Source organism: Epithele typhae (genome assembly GCF_022376455.1).
Source record: "Epithele typhae strain CBS 203.58 chromosome Unknown BXZ73scaffold_16, whole genome shotgun sequence".
In the NCBI taxonomy this organism is placed as follows: Eukaryota; Fungi; Basidiomycota; class Agaricomycetes; order Polyporales; family Epitheliaceae; genus Epithele; species Epithele typhae.
Window position 1 is genome coordinate 440,773 of NW_025954207.1, and position 17,177 is coordinate 457,949.

A 17,177-nucleotide genomic window follows, 5' to 3' on the forward strand; every position below is an offset into this window, starting at 1 on the left:
TAGGGTGGTGGGGCCCCGGACGGTGGGCATCGTGTTTGCTTGTCTTACTCTATAGTTTTCCATATTGCTTTCTGTTAGAACATGTAACACCACTCTGACCCCTGCGCATATAGCTTACTCGACCCTATAAGGGACCTACTCAATGCACTCGTTCATTTTCCGGCCCTCGTCGACTGTACATAGTACTACTGCACGGCGACCTTGACGGTATGGCTTAATGACACGGTCAAAACCTTGAGACGCGTAGTAGCCAGCTCCTATCGCGGTGGTGTCACAGTGTATACTCCTGGATGCTCCCACTCTACAGCGAGGTCAATGAAATGTGTGCAGTGCAGTGTAGCTTCAAGAAGTCCATCTATAGACGATGTGCTGAGATAGTGGCAAGCATCCCAAGGAGAAGTACAGATCTTCGACATGACGGGAGCATTGATCCTGACACATGCCCGATATGACACCCTCAACCCAGATGCAGACTCCCCACCACCTCTCGCCTCGCCCACTCCCCCGTCGCGCTCCCTCCCGGCCCTGCCACCGCCCGCCACACCAACAACCGGGACGACAGCGCGTCCCACTCCCCCGTCTTCGACGCGCAGGCCATCGACGCGCGCCAGAGCGCCTCCGTGCACTCGCCCCAGACTTGGATCGTCGGCGCGTCGTCGGCTTCGAAAAGGCGGTGAGAGCGGTGGACGCGCACGGACGTCGACGCGGGTGTCGGGTCGAATTTCGACGAGATGTGTCCGGGTGGCGGAACTGAGACGTCGGTTTCCATCTCCGAGAGCCGGCGCACGGACGCGCGCAGCAGGGAGGGCAGACGAGAGAGTGCAGGGCCGGGGAGGAGCGAGAGCCTCAGCAGCACAGGAACCGCTGCAACAAAGACCGTTCGTGTACACCCTGGAGGGTAGAGAGGTCAGCATCGCGCATACTAGCACAAGCAACACTGGATCAAATACCTTGATGGTTGAGGATAATCTCGAGGCAGCGACCAGTAGTGACACGCCACTCGCCACTGGTCGCCGCCTCCATCTTCACAGCGTCCACGACAGCCAGGACGTTCTCGAGGATCCTCGCCCACGCGATCGCCTCTTCGCTCCGCAGCGTCTGCAACTGCATTTCGATCCAAGCCAGCAGCGCATGCCGCAGGACGAGTGACGCGGCCGCTCGCGCATGGGACGTCACGTTGGCGAGAACCTACGAGCGGGCGTCGGACGATGAGCGACGAAAGGCAGTATGAAAATGTCCGCACCTCGAGCACTCCGCGCCTCAACGTCCGATCGCGTTCCTCGCTCTGGAACAAGCTCGCAAGTAGGTCCCACGTATGTCTCCGCTTGAGAATCCGCCACTCGTCTGTGCCGACGATGCCATCGCTAAGGAAGCGCACGATCCACGCCCGCTCCTTCTTCCAGTCGTCAGAGGCGCTGTAGAGCATGCCGTACAACATCGGAACGTCGGTCGGATCGAGGGTTGGGCGCTGCAAGAGGAAACGCGCGGTGAGGGGGTAGATGAAATTAGAGGGGTAGAAGAGTGCGCGGAACGCATGGGCGAGGAGAAGGGTGGTGTATGCGGGCAGTCGGGGGGCTTCGTCCGCCGAGGGGGTCGATGAGGTGAGATCCTTAAGTAGATTGAGGATGTGCAGAACGTGTGGCTTCTCTTGCATGTCCGCGTTCTGGAATTGTCTTAGTGACGAAAAAGCAACGTGACTTGGACTCGATACGTACCTCAAGTGCTCGATAGAGGGCAGCCACTTGGGCCCATGCTACGTCCCGCATCAAGGTGTCCTTCGCGGAGAGGGCCCGCATCAACAGACTGGCGACGTTGGTGCGGAAGAACTGGACCCATTGCAGTGCGGATGACGGGGCGCTATCCGAAAGCATCTGCGCGAAGAGCAACAAAACAAAGACGGGGTCATACAACGCTTCGTTCATTGGTAATGGGGCTTCATCGTCTCCAGTCATCTTCCGCGCGTCTGGGAACTCTAGACACGTCTTCAGCACCCGGCTGGGATCGAGGTTTTGGATGGCCTCAAAAGCGTTCTCCGAGGATCCGTCCACGGATGGAGACCATTTTGCGAACAAGGAGGCCGTTGACGTCTTCCGAGTGGTTTCGAAGAGTTGGAAAATGGACAGGATGCGCAGATCTGTCGCCCCAAGTGTACCGCCATACACCCTCTTGAGGGGCTCAATATGACTTGTTTGGCAGGCATTTGACGGATGCAGATGGAAAAGTGTATGAAGCAAGCGAATGACGTCGTCGCGGGGTGAAGGCACGGCCGAACGAGTCGTTGCTGCACAGTTTTCGTAGAACTTGGAGTGCTGGATGACCGTCTGGAGGAACTTGTTCGCCGTAGCTGGCTGTGAAGATTGTCAGCCTGTAAGTCGACTGGTTATTTCTGAGAATGACGACATGCCTTGAAATGAGTGGACAAAACCAGAAGCCGAGAAAATCGAAGTCCCTCTAGGTGAGAGAAGCGATCTTGGATGACGGCAGCGATCACCGGTTCTGCCAAATGGTCCTTCACAGCGACTTTGGTCTGAATCAGCGAGCCTGCAACACCAGTCAGTCATTTCATAGATCCATAAGAAGATCACGACGTACCCAAGAGCGATAGCATCGAGGACGACGACCCGTTTGTGCAGGCAGACTCTTTGTCTCCCAAAGTCCGAACCGCCCATTTGAGTCCGAGGTCGATCATCTGCTCCGCGAGACCAGCACACTCCGTACCGAGCTGTTCCATCAATCTCTGAGCGACCGACAGGCTGTACTGCGTAAGCTTCTCTGGGTCCACTGTTGCCAGCTCCTTCCCGAGAAGTTTGAGGTACTTGGCCCGAGTCGACGGAGACATCACAACCGCCGCTGCGATGCATTCCGCAGCCATCGAACGGACGGCGTGTGGATGTCGGGCTTCGGAAACGACCTTGACGACGCGAGATAAGTGGGAGGATGGAAGAGCGTCGTCCGCCCTCTCGTGTGCGCAGTCATAGTACGCATGTATGATCCTCACAAGGTGGGTAGTGCTGCAGGATGAAGATGCTGGAGAGGCGAGCCATGTGGAGACGGCGGAGCGGGCGGCAGCTTGACGATAGAGCAGGTTGGTGACAATGTCAACGCCCACCCCGGATAAGCGATCGCTTCCTAAGATGCCAGAGATGTCGAGGGAAGGGATGGGCTGCAAGCGGAGGGACCATCTCTTGCTGGCGCCTGGTACAACCGACGAGATGGGATCATCGGAGAAGGGAGTAGGGAGGTGCCCGTCGTAGGCGAGGGGGAGAGAGCTGGAACATCCCGCGGCCACTAGCGTCCACAGTTCCTCTGACTGTGGCAGGAAGCCTTGCAGGCGACAGAAAGTAGGGAGTGCGCCAGTGATCACATCCGCTTCCCGTAAGAGGCTGTCGGCGGTAACATGGAGTACCTCGCTTGTGAAATCGAGAGTGGTCGAGGCGCTTGAGTGTTGAGCGCGATCTGCAAAACAGTCCAACAACGCTGAAGCTTCCTTCGCTCCGAGGTATTTGAACCAAAGCAGTGCCGTTTCTCGCTACACGAGGAGTCAGTCAAAGCTCTCGGCGCAAGTTGAAGGACAAACCTCATCTTCAGAGAGATTCTCGATACCACTGCGAACAAGAAGCACCCATTGGCCAGTGACCTCGGAGAAGAGTCGAGAGACATCTTCATGCTCGGGCTTGAAACATGCCTCTAGAACATAATCGAGACCTAGGACAGGTTAATATCGACCTCACCCGACGACCAAAACAAGCTCACCTTTTCTGACGACCGCGTCTTGAGGTCGCGAACATAATCCCTTCAAGACTTCTGACTCCAAGCAGGATACGATGGCTTGGCAAGCGTCGGCAATACGCGCGCCGATAAGAGCTTTCATGATGTCGGCCAATACACGGAGCCAATTTCGCGAGGAGCCAGAAGTTGCGCAATATGCCAGCTTGTGCAATACGAGACGCGTGGCGCGCGCTATGCTGACGTCGTCAGGCCGCCCGCCAAAGATGCTTTCTGTCAGCGATACCCTGACGGAGTCGTCCCCCGCGAGGGAGCCCGTACAGTGGGCGCTTTGTACGTTGAAGTTGATACTGACGCCCAAGTGAGCTCGACGCAGTTGATGACAGCAGCAAGTAGACGTACCATCGAACAATGCGCGTGAAGTCGTCCACGTTGGCCGCCGCATCCCATATAGACACTTGCCGAGGGTCGACATACTGGAACAGCTCTTGCAATGCGGGAGGATGGAGTTTTTCGACCGCGAGGGCGAGCCGGGCGAGCTCAGAAGGATGCAACTTCGGGTTGACGAGCCGCAGCCAGTCCACAAGCTCATATGCAGCGATCTTCCGTCCGTCCTCAGAATCGACTGGAAAGCCACGCATTCAACATGAAGGTAGAGAGGATGGAGAGCAGGGGACCACCACTCACGTTGCGGCAACTCCGCGACCCTCACCAAGAACTCCTGCACCGCCGGGCTGACGGGTGCCGCCTCAGACTCCTCCGCGCAACAAATCCGTTCCGGCCACGCCCCAGCCAACTCCGCCTCACGCTCAACCGCCTTCTGGATGCTCGGGTGCTCCGCAAACACCCCCTTCCCCTCGACGAGCCCAGCCATCCGGCTCGCATACGCCCTCACCACCCCCAGATCCGCGCACTTGCTCGCGAGCGCGACGAGGAGCTTCCTGGCGAACGCAAACAGCGCGAGCGCGTCCGCCGGGGCGAGCCGCTGCACCCCGAGCTTCGCGCCGAGCTGCTCAACGACCGTCGCGAGCAGGGGGCTCGGCGCCGCGTCCGGGCGGAGCCCGATGGAGCCCGCGCCTGCGGCCTGCTGGAGGTCCTCGACGTACTTGTACGGCGTCTTGACGCAGCGCTGCACGCAGTCGTCCAGGAACGCGATCACGGCATCCCCTTCGTCCGTGAGGGGAACGCCGTCAGGGGATTGTGCGCCGGGGGCACGCCGAGTGCGGGGGAGACACTCGAGCCACAGTGCGATCTCGTCGGGGTCGTGTTGGAAGAGGACGCCAGGAGCGAGGATGTGGCGTAGGAGGGCAACGATGACCGCGCGGACGGCGGGAGTGGGGGTGATTATGTAGGCTTTGAGGAGGATGTGGAAGTTGCTGTGTTTTGAGCCTGCGAACGTATGAGTGAAAGAGACAGACGGCGTAGGTGGGACACGCACCAGATTTCCCAGACCAGGTGAAATGCTCACTCTCCTTGAGGAGTCGAAGCACATGTAGTTGCCGAAGGGTGTCCAAGCCCCCAGTCCCGCTTGTAACCGCGCTTTGCGACAGCATCTCCTCGATGGCCTGAAGCAACTTTCCTGCATCGAACCGCGCCTCCGCCACTACCGAAGGGAGCAGCCGATGATACAGCCAGAGTAGTCTGTACGCACTCTCCGAGAGCAGAGCAGTCCTCGTCGGGTTAGGGAGAGTCGCTTTGTGCTGCTCCAGACCCTCCTTGTCCGTCGCGGGCTGGTGATCGTTTTGACGTTGAGAGAAGCCGACGATGACCTGGAAATCCGGAACCCTCTTCCTGACCTCGCGCTCGACCTCCCGCCTCCGCCGCGCCCAAAGTCCGTCTTCCTCGTCTTCCTCGAGCGCGCGCTCGACCTCCTGGAACGCCTGGACGACCCGCTCGTACTTGAGCAAGCACTTCGCGAGCGCGAGCGCGCTCGCGTGCTGCACCAGGGGCGACGCCGCCTGCAGCCCGCGCGACAAGTGCGTCTTAATGTTCGCCGTGGGGAGAATGTTGTCGACGATCGCCCCGAGCGCTGGTGGGGTCGGCTGGTACAGCGACGTGCTGCTGCTCCCGCTTTCCGCGAGGAAGAACGAGGCGGTGGGCACGGGGAGGGAGACGACGGCGCCGAAGAGCGCGATGTTGGCGAGCCATTTGGACGACAGGCGCGGCTCGAGCGCGAGCCCCGCGCTCGGCCAGTAGCCTGCGACGAGTTCCGGGCACGCCGCGAGGATCTTGAGCGCGAGTTCCTGCTGCCGCGGGTCTTCGTTCACTCTGAGGGTTTTCAGGACGTTCGCGAGGATTTTGTTGTAGATCTTGCTGCCCTTCAACGGGCCGTCTTGCGAACCCTCAGCAGCGTTAACTTCAGGCTCGGTCTCCCGGGAGTACCACCCGCGATCTTGGAAACAGAGTCCAACACCTGGTCGGCTGCAGAGGGCGAGAAGGAAGTGGTGTACGACATCGGCGGGGATAGACTCGGCATCTGAATTCTCCGGCACGTTACGGTCGTATATTTTGGTGAGCTGGGAGAGCGTGGCCTCGCTGAACACTTGGATCTTCAGCGTCCGCTTGAGCTTGTGGTCCGACCAAAGCCCCGACCAGCAGATCTCCAGGACGCGTCTGACCACGGCGTATGAGTCTTGCCAGACATTCTTGAACATTGACGTGAATGCATCGCGGTGTTGTTCAAGAAAGACAGCCTTGACAGATGAAGGTGTAGTGGTGTCGATGAACGACAGAACGAGGAGGATGTACAAAGTCCTGATGTCTTGGCAGATGTCGGTAAAACGCATGAAGGAGCAGTAAAATGACGTACCAGGTCGTGCAAGCGTATCCGCATCATGTCCTTCCTTCGTTCGGCGCCGCATATGGAGGAGTTTTGGGAGGGACTATACAAAGCCAGTCAAGCATGAACTACAAAAGAGTGACGTATATGCTCACCTTCATCTCCCAAGGAAACGCATCTAAAACCGCCTTCCGTTCGCGTCCTCCCGCGAAGTTCGACAACGCGTTGTAAAGCTTGAGCGATACCAACACGAGCTCGGTGTGTTGCCCGGAGACATACATGTTCAGCTGCTGCGTCCATTGCTGCGAGAGAAGGGACCGGAGGATAGGTTGCGCGTATGAATGGTAGGAGTAGTGGGTCGACAGGAGGGTGACCACGGCAGAGAGCAGCCCGACAACGACTGCGAGTAGTGAAGTTTGTCTCTGCAGTAGATCGCGTAAGCGCAGATTCCCGAAAAGAAAGGCGGGAGGACGCACCGAAGTAGTGCTCTCCCATATCGCAAATAACTCCTGCGCCCCCGGGTCCTCTTCCAGCCACTCCTTCGCAAGGACTAGGCGTTCGTCGTTGACGGCGACGATTGACTCGTCCGGTCGGATAGTGAGTTGATTTCGCAGAGCAGTGAGGCCTGCAACAGTCCATGAGCACCAAACCGTTAGCAGCGCGACTCGACACACCTTCTATGAGCCCGCTCTCGCTCTGGGCTTTGAAGACGCGTCTGACCTCCGAGGCGGACGCATATCGGTGTGACTGCTTGGAGGATTGCTCGACCTTGCGCTTTTTAGGAGGGTGCTGTTCGCGAACAGGCATGAAGGAGAAGAGCAGGCAGAGGAGAGCGCCATCTTCCCCGCAGCGGTGGCTGCAGCCGGAGTGGACACTAGTGACTGAAGTTTTGGCGAGCCGGCCCGGACTTGCCGGACGAGCAATGAGCCTCAGCCTGACATGGAGGTGAAGTACTAATATTCGGAATAACCTGGCTCGAAAGCGTTTACAGGTAGGTCTACACTACACGATATGCCACAGCGACGGATGGCGAGAGCTAGCGATACGAGAGTTTACAACATGTGTAGAACAGCGGGGCGGAGACATGCGACGACAGCTGGAAATATCTTGTATGCAACAGAGAAGGCGAGAGCCTACAGCGAGAGCGGATGACGGCGGATAGCGGATAAATAGGGTCATGTAGCTCAAAAGTAGCTTCCCTCGACCGGCTTGGGACGTGCGGCGAACGGCGACGCGAGAGGTTGATCCATGGACAGAGGGGAGCCCAACGCGTGGCTGCCGAAGGGCGAGAGGGGAGACGTTGCCTGGCCCGGGGCCAGCTTCGTGGTCATGGAGAAGCTGCGTGGAAGGCTCGGGCGAACGAAGCGCATCATGGCGGCGCGAGAGAGGGCGCTGGATGATCCAGTCCGTCCAATCGAGGGCGACAACATCGCCTCCACAGGGCTTTGAGCCCTCATCAGGTTGAAGGGAACGTGCGGCTGGATGGAGGGAGATATGAGGAACCCAAACGGGTCGGGGTCGCTCTCCGGAATGTGGAGCCGGCCGAGCAGGGGCTTGCCGGAGCTTGAACCAAGCATATCCGGGGAGTAGGGCAGCTTGGGTAAGCCGAGGGGGGAGGAATCCATCTGACGGGCTTGAGCGTTGAGTCGTGACCACATGCGTGGGGGAGCGGGGGCCACACGCGGCATCTTTGGAGGGGATCGGGGAGTGGGGAGGATCTGCTCGACGGGTGTGATAGGGGATGAGCAACTGATGGTGGAAGCGTATTGAGCGAAGGCGTATGAAGCAAATGACATAGTAGGCGTCGCGGTCGTGGGGGTCGTGTGATCCGGAAAGAGGGACGGAGAGAAGACGGGAAGGGGAACCGGGAGTTGGCATTGCAGAGCGGGAATGTTGCGCTGGAGACGGCGACGGGACATGGATGGAGGGCTTGCTGTCAGAGGAACGGCGGGCATAGGCGTCGTGGGCGTGATCACGATGCGGAGGGCGGAGAGCGCAGGAGGCTGGGTTGCCACGGTCGGAGTAGTTACAACACCTGGGGCCGGCGATGAGCGTGAAGCAATGGACTGTCCGCGACTCAAAACGCATGGAGTTGAGTGAAAAACTCACCTTTCTTGCGAGTTCCAACGTCATGGATGGTGGATAGTACTTGGTGAATGGGGAAGTATCGGCCGGTGCGTCCGCGCAGATCAGACTGGACTCGACGGGCGACGGCACCGAGACCTGGCGCGTCTGCCGAGTCACAGAGGAAGCGGTCGACGACGAGACTGGCAAGTCTGGGGTGAAAGGCTGGTGGGTCGGGTGAGCGGTGACGAGCAGGCAGAGCCAAAGACGCAACCTACCATGTATGAACGCGTGTCGCTGTTCGGTAGCGAGGAGTGAGGCGCGTCGGGAGGCTTGAAGACGGGGCATTTCGAGAGCAAGGGAATGGGGAAGCGCAGCGATGGGGGGAAACCAAGGGGGGATGAAGAGAACAAGACGGGGTGTCGAGAGCAATATATACTCGCAGAAGGTGGTGGTAGGAAGGCAGGTTTGGATTGGGGTGCATGACGCTCCGACCCTGCGGACTCTGCGGAGGGCGCCTATGATGACGCGCTTAGCTCGATGTCACGAACGCGGTGTGATGACTTCCTGTCACAGCCGCGTCCTCGTCACATTCGAAGGGCGAGGCGGGCGGGACCGACGCCTACTCGACTGCCTTTCACTTCCACACCTCACATTCTTCTCTCGCCCCCCGATTAATGCTTCGCCCGCCATGGCGAGCGAAGACGATGTTCACTCTTAGCCCCCTTCGTTTTCTCTCCTCCGCTGCTGTCGGACATGCTCCTGCCGCCTCCGACACTCTCACCCTCCACAAGTCGATCTTCCAGGCGTACGCAATCAAGTGGGACAAACGCGACGCAGACCATCCGAACCTCAGCCCCCACATGAAGTCCGAATGCGTCCCAAAGCTGCTTGAGGACCTCCACGCAGCGGAGCCCAGGACGCGACGTGCTTCACACGCCATGTACGCCTGGAGGGTGCGTCCAGACCGCTCGACCCCCACTCCTCTCGTCGGCTCTTCCAACGGTGGCGAGGCGGGCGCGGGCGAGCGTCTGGAGCGGCTGCTCGAGCTCGGTCACTGTGAAGACGTCGTTCTCGTCGTCTTCCGGTGGTATGGCGGAGTGAAGCTTGGGTCCGACCGGTGGAAGTGCATCTCTTCGGTGGCGAAGGAGGCTCTCGACCGTGGGGGCTTCCTGTCCCGCCCGAGCGGAGAAGATGGCGACCAAGCACCGAAGGGCAAGCGGCGGAAGTAGCCGTGCAGTGCGGCTGGTGAGTGTCGTATTACCTCCCTGTTTATCCTCGCGCAGTACGGGCTCGCGTACTTATGCCAGTGCTGCAGACACAGTAGCCACCGCCCCCCGCTCCGCGCCCAGCACCCCAGTAATTTGGGACAGGTCTTCTCCATCCCCCGGGGTGCGAGCTCCGGAGATCCTCCTTGACATTTCACGTTGGTCACTGCGAGGATAAGCCCGGTATCGGAACCTCTTCAGCGCCGCTCAGTTCCTCGACCGACGGAAAGCCTTCAAAGAGAGGGACACCATAGCTGGCTCGATGCTTGCTGTGTCCTGGCTAGGATACTCCAACAACGTCCAGCTCCTCATGTACGAGCAGGTAAGAGACTGGCTGGAATATAGTAGACAGGCGGGCAATCGCCCGGCATGCGACGGGATTCGTCGTAGACGGTTCTTCACAGCCAAACCCGCGCCCGGATCTCAAAGCTTCGCCACTGGAACACGATATCGGATATGCATTGTATTTGCTTGTTTCTGCCGTTATGCAATCGACATGGCTGCACATCTGATGTATGTGAGAGAGGCCTGAGGCTCGATCGCACGCAGGCTTCAAGCCCCTTGAGAACCAATTTGTTTTCCCAGTATATACAAGCTACCATATCACAGAAACTGGGTCGGATCCCAGATCTAGGTCGTCTACATTCCGGAAAAACGCCGCTCCTTCCTTAGTCGCGAATCCAGCCACTCGACCGTCCCGAGACAGCGCGCACTTCCGCACAACTTGTCTGTCCTCGCGGTTGAGCACCCGGTGTGGCGTCCCGTCCTCCAGCCTCCAGAGCCACCACTCCGACGGCCCCCGCCCCGACCCCTCGCTCTCTATCACCGCCACCTGTCCGTCGCCCGAGAGCTCCGCGGCTGTGGGGACGCCTCTGAAGAGGGCATGGTAGCGGCCGCCGTCGAAGCCGGCGATCGTCGCGCCGGTGAGTGTGTCAAGGACGAGGCGGAACGGGGTGGGGCTATCACCGGTGACTAGCAAACGTGTCCCATCGGAGGAGAAGGACGCGCGATGGATGGTTGGGAAGTCACCCGGAGGTGGGATGGTGGTAACCGCGTCGGGCAAGCCGACCGCCGCGGTGAGCAGAGTGCCGTGCCTGCATATCGCGACAACGCGCGGACGGTGGTCTTCGCGTTCCGGACTTGAGTGTTGGCGGAGAGCGGTCGCGTAGATCTTCGACTCGAACCTTGTGATTGTGTTGTCGTGGTGGCGGAGGAAGTGGAGTTCGCAAGAACTGGTGGCGAGTGTCCAAACGCAGATAGAACTGCTTAGAATGGCGCGGCAGGTGGGGTCTCGGGTCAGCGTGACGTCAGAGAAGAGATATTGTTCGTCCTCCGACAACGCCAAAGTGCTCGCACGCCGAAACAAGCCGAAACTTGGCGCATAGATGGGCGGAGGAGAGAGGGTACGTAGGTGAGTGAATGTCAGAGCGTCGTAGATGTGGACATTCGCTTTGGTATCCTGAGCGAATATCCGGCTGCCATCCTGAGACCACAAGAGTCTCGTAACCGGGCCGTCGAGAGACTGAACGTCGATGCGCCCAACGGGTTAAGGGTGTTCTGTAGGACTTGTCGGGGACGTTTCAACCGGAAGAGGGAATACGGTTATCTCGTCGCGTGATGCGAGGGCCCACTGCTTCTCAGTCGGACAGAACGCGAAAGAAGATGATAGACCTGGGTAGGGATCTGCCACGAGGCGGTACCATTGGGAAGGGTGGGATGTTCCGGTCTTACTGTCCCATATGATGCATTCCGACATGCTTGGCGCATCCACCAGGGCGGGATCCCACAGGGTGCTTGCTGCCCATCTTCCACTAGGAGAAAACACAAATTGATTCGGGTATCGAGCATGACCGTGCTCTGATATGCGCTTCTCGCAAGCTAGTTTGAGCGACACAGAGGTGGATTAGTCCGCGTGCGCATGTTCCCAGAGGAAGAGTACGCACTCGAGAAGTCTGGGGGAACGATATGCAACAGACCTCTTTCCAACAACGGCGAGAACAGTCCTTCTAGCAAGGTTGTCCATCGAGGCATCTGGTTCCGTTTTGGCCTCTCTATGACGCACGCGAGGCCTTTCGATCGGAGGCCGGGGTGTTGCAATATCATTTGAGTCAACTGCTGTATGATGGCCATCTGTTCTTGCGTGAGATGAGCGCTGTCCCAGTACGCTTCAAAACCGCGGAATATCAACGACAAAGAGAGGAGTGAACTCGGAAGTTTGAGACAGGCTTTGTAAAGTGCGAAGTCGGGCTCTGAATTGGAGCTTTGCAGAATAGATAGATGCCTCAAGTTTGTGAAAAGAGGAATTTCGAAACCTAGGGCAGAGTAAAAGTTAGCCGAGTACAACTCGAGTAAGCAGAAACGACGTGCCAGACCCCACGAGGATGTCGCGGTCCAGTGTTATATCGGAAAGTGACTCCTTGTTGAAAGTTAACAGCGGGGTACTCTCCAGCGAAGCTTCGATCTTAAAACTTTGGGATCCATTGTGAGGTCGGGTTCACGCTAGAAAGCACGCACCTTATCGAGATGTAGCATTTGCATGCCCCGTGGATGCGTGTGAGGGGTGAGGAGGGATATGTTTGAGCTTCGTTGCGGAGAAGTCAGACGACCCATCTGGACGTCCTGAAGCGCAGGAAAGGCATTCACAAGACGATAGAGGTGCAGAGCATTCATGAATAAACAGTCCTGCACGACGAGCTTCCTTACGGCATGATATTGTCGTAAACAAGCTAAAATCACTGGTGGGGTTGAAATGAAATGACAAGTATACGGAGAGATCCGCCCGTAGAACTCCCATGCGGTAATGTGACCCAGGTGAGGAAGAAGGACTACGATGGCGGCGATCGGGAGAGGTCCTGGCTTGTCGACATCTGAGCCCGGTGTACCATGCAGCCGGACGATCTGAACTAACGAGCGCAGAGAGGTGTCGCGTGCGAAGGCGCTGCAGATCGCGGGTAGTTGGTCGCCCCTAGAAATGACGAGCCTGTGCCAGAGGCGGTAGCGGCTTCGGGGAAACCATGACTTGCACACCCGGATGCACTGCGCGAGCGCGGTGTGATCACCGCGATCGCCGAGGACGTCGATGAAGTTTTCAACAACGTCGATGGGGAAGTGGAGTGAGCTTATGGGGGGATTCCACTGAGCTTGGAGAGCGCGATGTTTGATAGCCATCCGCAGAGGTGAGAGTATGGAGGCAAGGGGAAGGCGAGGGTTGAGAACGTTGAGATCTGAGAAGCCGGGCGTTGCACGATACTGAGGCTGGGCGCTGACTCCTGTGCTGGTCACCCGTGGCACGTGCACCTGATGAGCTCGATAAGCTCAGTGACAGTGACGTCAACAGTGAACACACCCGGTGCTCGACCGCGTGTGGGCATTCCTGGATCCGGATCCCCCATTCGCTCCCCTAAGCGGTGTTTGCTCGCTGCGTTCGCATCGCCCGGGATCTGGCTTGCGGTATGAGCCAGAGTAACGTCGTATAACATTGCACTAGCGAGACACAAAACTAGACGCGAGTAATGTAAGGTCGTAGAGTGGAGCACATCCGGGAAAGCAGAGTATAGCACAAGCAAAGCGTGAGGAGTACAGGGGGACTACGATACATGGGATGTCCATGGGCCACGCCGCGAGTCCATGCGTGACCTTCCGGTGTCGTAGGAGACGCACGCCCGAGCGAGCTCTCATCCGATCTCTGCGCTCACGGTCAGCGTCGAAACCAAGTACGGTGCGGAGCAGACTCACCGAGGTAAGGGTTCTGCTGGTCGTCCGGCCGCTCAAATTCGCCAGCCCAGGCGGCAGGGGCACCATCGTCAGCCCCACGCTCAGCAGTGCCAGGCGCACCAGCTCCGGGCCCGGCTGGACAGCCGTCATCACCCCGCCCTGCAGGGACCCGAACGCACGCACCTGCGCATACCCGTCCAGGTTCGCCGCCGCCTTGGCCTGCGAGTTCGAACCGCCGCGGCGGTCCTTCTCAACCACTGTCACGGCGCGCGTGAAGTCCGACCACGACGGTGGGTGCTCCGCGCCGGCGGAGCGTTGCCGCTACTGCAGAGCAAGCTGCCAGGCGCGGTGGTGGTCGACTTCTAGAGTGAGGCCGCCATGCCCTCGTGGAAGAACCGGAGCAAGCGGCGCAACGCACCCTCGTCGAAGGTCTTGTCCGCGAAGTAATGCTCGATCGCGGCGAAGAGCTGGTTTTCCGTTGGGTTGTTCGCGGCCAGCTCAGCCGCATCGAACTGGGCGCGGGGGGAAGGTGAGTGAAGAAGCCTTCGCGGGACATGTGCATGTATAACGCGCTGTGCAAGGGGTCTAGCATGTCGGAGTGCGCCAAGGAGGGTGTCGAGGCTAAGGAAGGTCGCTGTGTTGACGTCGAGAAGATCGTGACGCCCGCGAGGTTTCGTGCAGCTTGGGATGCGCACAGATCGGAGAGAGAATGGCGTCCAGGGTGTATGCGAGAGAGGGATCGGAAGATGGTGACCGTGCATGAGAGCCTCGCATCCGATTCAGGCGCCAAACCGAGTTGGCCTTCGTGGAATACGATATACGTTGCGCGGGCGGCGGAGGGCGTCGAAGAGGGCGAGCACGGCGCGCCATTGGGGGCGGTGCGTGACAATGACGGTTGGGAGGGGCGTCGAGGGGAACGTCTTTTCCCGTGTGTTAGAGATCAAGTGGATGGAGCCGGAGGAAGGAGAGCCGGGGAGTGGCGGAGAGGAAGTCCAGCAGTTGGGGCGCGACAGGTCACGGCAACAGGTGGGAGCTGGGTCGCATTGCGGATTTGCGGCCGTAATCCCACACAGACTGGTCCCAGTGGAACGTTTTCGCGGAGTGACGGGCTCAGAGGGCAGCCGCCCCGGACGGCCGGGAGGTTCGTCCAGTGCACCTGCGAGTCAAGCAGCCCGTTCGGCCAGCCTGTCGGGGGTTGTGGCTTGTGCGGCGCGCCAACTTTTTTCCACTCGCGTGGTTCTGCGGCCTGCGTTGGGCTGCTAGAAGTAGGCGTGCGGCCAATTTCGAATCGTTGTCTCGTCATGACCTGCGTTGGAGGTGTCGCGCTGTATGCGGCCGCCCCATCTGAGGCACCGTTGGGACGCTGAGGGCGGCCGCGCTTGTCTCTGGAAATACTTACGCGGCGTACCTGAGCGAGGAGGGGGGGCGTCAACAAGTCCGGAAAGCTGGTCATGAGAATACCGGCACGAATGTTAGTATATGCATGTTTGCTGTCGACATGGAAGCGCACCTTGACATGATGAACAAGTTGAAAGATGCCAGTGGCTTGCACCAGTGGCAGTGGGCGACAGACCCGATCGCTTACATTAGCTCTCATACGCGTTGGCGCTGCGTTCTCGAGAGTCGAGTCTGCCCGCCGAGACTCGCGCACGGACGTCCTCCACAGCACTGAACCTCTCACCACCCACATCTGTTTTGCCCTTTGGAACTCTCACCGAGACGCGCCTTCCCTTTGCTTCGCCACTTCAACCTTGTCCCTATTTCATTCTCTCTGTAGTCATGAGATCATGCTGCAAGTTTAGCGCATCTTTCTCATGAACTCAAGGGGCATAGGTACGCTGCCATCCACCCCCCTGAGTCTCAATCGCAATGCCTGGTCTTACAACTTACCCGCCTTTCCCTCAGGACGTCCCCACCTGTCCTCTCTTGGTGGTCGACTATGAGCTTATTAAAGCCGGAGATGCAGATGAGATTGAGAGGCTCTGGAGGGCTGCGACGGAGATGGGGTTTTGGTAGTGAGTAACTGCACTGTGCTTGAGTGAACATTACGACTAACCGGCCATCCGTTGCAAGCCTCATGAACCACGGCGTATATGAGGAAGCGGAAGCGATGTTTACGATGGGCGAGGAGACAATCGCTCTTACCCTCGAGGAGAAGCTCCTCTTTGAGCAGGGAGACCACGGCGTTTCGTTCGGGTATGTTCTCTCGAATCTCGTGCATTCTCACTCCCCGCCGACCTCCGAACCGGCACAGCTACAAGGCCGCCGGTGTGCAGTTCACCGACGACAAAGGCACGCGCGACGTGACCGAGTTTGTCAACATCTCCAAGGACGACGCGCTTGCCTGGCCGGCCGTCGCGCGCCGCACGTACCCCTCCGCCGTCAACACGCGGATGGAGTCCACCATCATGCCGTTCGTGAAGAAGTCGCTCGCGATCAACAACCACCTCATCGGCGTCCTCAACGACAAGCTCGGGCTCCCTGCGGGCACACTCGCATCTCTCCACAAGGTCGAGGAGTTCAGCGGATGCACGGCGCGGTTCATCAGAGCGCCGCCGTATCCTGGATCAGAGGAAAAGACGTTCCTGACGGCGCACACTGACTTTGGGTCGTTGGTGAGTGGTTTGTCGTATGCCCCCTCGCGTTGTATCGACATCGCTCTCCCCAGTCGTTCCTGCACAACCGCCTCGGCGGCTTGCAGGTGCTCCCGCCCGGGTCTGATCAGTGGTTCTACGTCAAGGTCAATGGTCCCTCTAGATTCCTTGCGCTCGCGCTCACGCAGTCCTCCGTCGCCCAGCCCCTGCCCGGACACGCGATCTGCAACATCGGCGACGCCCTCAACATTTTCTCTGGCGGCATCCTGCGCTCCAACATCCATCGCGTCGTGTGAGTTTGTCCACGGCGTTTTCATCTAATACTCCGCGGCTCACCCCCTTCCCAGCCCGCCTCCGCGGGAGCAAGCCGAGTACGAACGCCACTCCGTCGTGTTCTTCACCCGCCCGAACGACGCCGTCGAGCTGCGCGCGCTGTCTGCGCAGAGCGAGCGCATCGCTGCAGCGGTCGCCAACGCGCCCCCGGGGAAGTACGCCCCTGGCGTGACGGCGATGGAGTGGCTGGTGAGGAGGGTCAAGTCGCAGCGGGTGACGAACTACAAGGTGCGCCCTGTGCCGCTGGTGTGCGCTGTTGCGAAGGGCTGATGAAGTTGGTAGGGCCCGGAGAGCTGGACGGATAGGCGTGGTACCGAAGACACGGCAATCCCGAACCAGGGGAAGATCTGAACAGCTCGAATACCGTGTATCTAGTATGTACAGTCGTAGCTCTCAATGAACACATGCGTTGCGAACACCCCGATTGCGCCGTCTGCGGACGGGGATTCATGCATGAATAACATCCTGCCGATAATCTACAACCCGTTTCTGGACATTTACAGCCTAGGCCTCATCTACAACGTCGTTGCATACCTGCCGAGCACACTCGGCATGAACGACGACCAGTACAACTCACATCCGATGCACGTGAGGACGGCCCAAGGGTCGATCACACACAGCAGGGTGAAGCCCCTTGAGAACCAATTTGCTTTACCAGTATCACCTCACAGAGACTGGGTCGGACAGACCTAGGTCGCC

General features: G+C 59.0%; 5 protein-coding genes across 5 annotated transcripts; 2 read left to right on the forward strand and 3 right to left on the reverse strand.

Annotated features, from left to right (window-relative positions):
- Nucleotides 1–457: 457 nt before the first annotated feature.
- On the reverse strand, nt 458–7,312 carry BXZ73DRAFT_89332 (ribosome 60S biogenesis N-terminal-domain-containing protein; the record flags this gene model as incomplete). The annotated part of the gene is made up of 15 exons (XM_048025238.1): nt 458–891; nt 951–1,188; nt 1,244–1,663; nt 1,716–2,348; nt 2,405–2,541; nt 2,593–3,529; nt 3,578–3,705; nt 3,754–4,076; nt 4,129–4,351; nt 4,414–5,115; nt 5,165–6,487; nt 6,536–6,608; nt 6,661–6,927; nt 6,982–7,130; nt 7,180–7,312. The coding sequence occupies 15 exons, from the start codon at nt 7,310–7,312 to the stop codon at nt 458–460; spliced, it is 6,120 nt and encodes a 2,039-aa protein (XP_047879157.1).
- A 377-nt stretch (nt 7,313–7,689) lies between these two features.
- BXZ73DRAFT_100278 (uncharacterized protein) lies at nt 7,690–8,917 on the reverse strand (the record flags this gene model as incomplete). Its single annotated transcript, XM_048014531.1, has 3 exons — nt 7,690–8,540; nt 8,615–8,794; nt 8,848–8,917. The coding sequence occupies 3 exons, from the start codon at nt 8,915–8,917 to the stop codon at nt 7,690–7,692; spliced, it is 1,101 nt and encodes a 366-aa protein (XP_047879158.1).
- A 359-nt stretch (nt 8,918–9,276) lies between these two features.
- On the forward strand, nt 9,277–9,801 carry BXZ73DRAFT_100279 (ribosomal protein S5 domain 2-like protein; the record flags this gene model as incomplete). The annotated part of the gene is made up of 1 exon (XM_048014532.1): nt 9,277–9,801. The coding sequence occupies one exon, from the start codon at nt 9,277–9,279 to the stop codon at nt 9,799–9,801; it is 525 nt and encodes a 174-aa protein (XP_047879159.1).
- A 631-nt stretch (nt 9,802–10,432) lies between these two features.
- On the reverse strand, nt 10,433–15,004 carry BXZ73DRAFT_100280 (uncharacterized protein; the record flags this gene model as incomplete). Its single annotated transcript, XM_048014533.1, has 7 exons — nt 10,433–11,099; nt 12,605–13,061; nt 13,498–13,522; nt 13,573–13,686; nt 13,735–13,808; nt 13,970–14,063; nt 14,960–15,004. 7 exons carry the CDS (start codon nt 15,002–15,004, stop codon nt 10,433–10,435), a joined length of 1,476 nt encoding a protein of 491 aa, XP_047879160.1.
- A 416-nt stretch (nt 15,005–15,420) lies between these two features.
- On the forward strand, nt 15,421–16,829 carry BXZ73DRAFT_45004 (Clavaminate synthase-like protein; the record flags this gene model as incomplete). Its single annotated transcript, XM_048019433.1, has 7 exons — nt 15,421–15,566; nt 15,625–15,747; nt 15,806–16,166; nt 16,220–16,291; nt 16,349–16,437; nt 16,493–16,706; nt 16,761–16,829. 7 exons carry the CDS (start codon nt 15,421–15,423, stop codon nt 16,827–16,829), a joined length of 1,074 nt encoding a protein of 357 aa, XP_047879161.1.
- Between the last annotated feature and the right edge of the window lie 348 nt (nt 16,830–17,177).